Source organism: Sphaeroforma arctica (genome assembly GCF_001186125.1).
Source record: "Sphaeroforma arctica JP610 unplaced genomic scaffold supercont1.90, whole genome shotgun sequence".
Classification (NCBI taxonomy): Eukaryota; class Ichthyosporea; order Ichthyophonida; genus Sphaeroforma; species Sphaeroforma arctica.
Window position 1 is genome coordinate 388 of NW_014040468.1, and position 2,201 is coordinate 2,588.

The window sequence follows — 2,201 nt, forward strand, 5'->3', positions numbered from 1 at the left end:
GCGTATGCAACAGATTACCCGTCATGGATACTATAGAACTCAAGATTACACAAGCGTAGATAATTGTCTGTCGTTCAATGATAAGCTCCCCCTATACCCGTAACACATTGTGAGCTTGATTGGAGGCTGTGCTCGCAGATATGTGAATCAAGTTTCTTATTTCCGTATAACGAGATTTAGCAGTGTTTTATATTGATCAACGTTTATTGCGTAAAAACTTACACGTACACTTAGCACAGTGTTATTGCATTCATTGCGTTAACGCTTACACATACACTCAGCACAATGTTGTACTTTATTGTTTCCTGCGTTATAGCGTAAACGTACTTTCAGCAGATTGATATATTTTATTGATTTTATTGAGTTTATGGCGGTTATCACTTATACATACACAGTCGACGCCGGAAGGCCCACATGCGGTGCGTCTGAGGTGGACGATTCACTGTGGAAGTCAAGATAGAATCAGAAAGTGGTGACATGACTCAGCAGAAACAAACTGAATACACACTGCAGGATAGTAGCATGGGAGGCATTCATTCATTTACACCGTATCAGTGGGTAGACTGAGCAGCATCAGAGGACCACATCGAAAAGCAAAGTAACAATCCGTGATACCAACCACAACCTTCAGCGGCACGCGAGTGACACTATTGTCAGTGTCCGTACTCGACTTCAGATTGTGAAGGACTTGACAAAACGTTCACTTATACTTGAGTACTTTTGCACACACACACAATACGATAGCGTACAGACACACGCACACTGTGTGAACATCAGCACAGTGCTCGCGCACAGGTGATGCAGGCGATTAGCCTACGGACTGCTTATTCCATACACGTTGGACTTGGCTGAATGGCCTTGGCTGACCCGTGGAGTAGTCAGACGAGCCGTTTAGGGTTCAGGGTTTAGGAGCTAGAATTTAGGGTTAGGGCACTGCTCGATATAGCAACAGGATACATACAGCAGCCTGGAATTACTGATACAAAGTGCGTGTCTACAACACGATGGCACTATGTATATCCCATTGTACACCGGTCTCCTTGACTCAGTTGGTGTCATACACATCCGAATACATAGCCAACCACTTATGACTGTGTACACGAACCACTGCATGGCAAACACATACACACAAATGCACCTCATAATATTATACCTATGCACACACACATACTCACACACACCAAATACCTCATAATATTATACATATGCACACAAACATACTCACACACACCAAAATACCTCATACAAATATCCTATATAGTATACACACAAACACACCTACATACCTCACAATATTATACCTATATAGTATATACACAAACACACCTACACACACCTACATACCTATCAACATCTACGCCACACTCGTTCAAAATTGGCAGGTGCAGCATAGCCGTTTCGTAGTATTCGTCGCCCACACCCGCCGTCTCGTGGAAAGACACGTGCACGGTCGCTGTGATCTTGTGCACCTCACAATGACTCATCACCGCTGCAGCGACACCGTCCACTATGTTGGGAGCGGCCAGGCTCTGTTGTATGTTTACTAACGTATCCTGGAGGTGCACGAATAGAATGTGAGCGATTGTGGGTATATGAGGGCAAAAAAAGGGCCACAGTATGAGAAAGCACGAAGGTTATCGCAGGAACATTGAACAAACGGGAAGGAACCGACATGTTTTGCCGCGTGTTTAGGCTGCCAGCCTCGGCGGTGTGTTAAATAAACGCCTTGGAGGTACAACACATAGGAATAGCTGCAAATATATATGAGTGTGTATTTAGTTATATGCGAATGACTATGCGCCTATCAATAACGACCACGTTGCTGAAAGTTCAGTCATGCGCCCAGATGGGGCAATGTCTGGGAATGGGTGGCCAGGGATTGACGTAAGCTAAAGTGTAGTTTAATGTACTTTGAACAATATTTTGAACTCTAAGACTCATTTATCTATTGCATTTCTGCACTTGAAGGTAGCGGCAAATGGCTGGTAGGCGATGAACGGTGAATACACCAAAGCGAGTACATTTTACTACAGAAATGTATTCTTCACACATGTGAACATGAACATGAATATAAACATACAGCACATCCACACACCAAAAACACAAACACAGAGAAAACACAGATATAATATATATATATATAAATATATATATATATATATACGCACACACACACACACACACACACACACACACACACA

The 2,201-nt window shown here is 43.0% G+C and overlaps 1 protein-coding gene across 1 annotated transcript in view; it reads right to left on the reverse strand.

Annotated features, from left to right (window-relative positions):
• Positions 1 to 381: 381 nt before the first annotated feature.
• The window catches only part of SARC_02077 (hypothetical protein), a gene marked incomplete at both ends in the record, with an annotated part of 6,215 nt that continues 4,395 nt past the window's right edge, over positions 382 to 2,201 (reverse strand). The window contains 2 exons of the mRNA XM_014304163.1: positions 382 to 442; positions 1,345 to 1,553. Coding sequence (XP_014159638.1) covers positions 382 to 442; positions 1,345 to 1,553 — 270 coding nt within the window. The remainder of the gene's footprint in view (positions 443 to 1,344; positions 1,554 to 2,201) is intronic.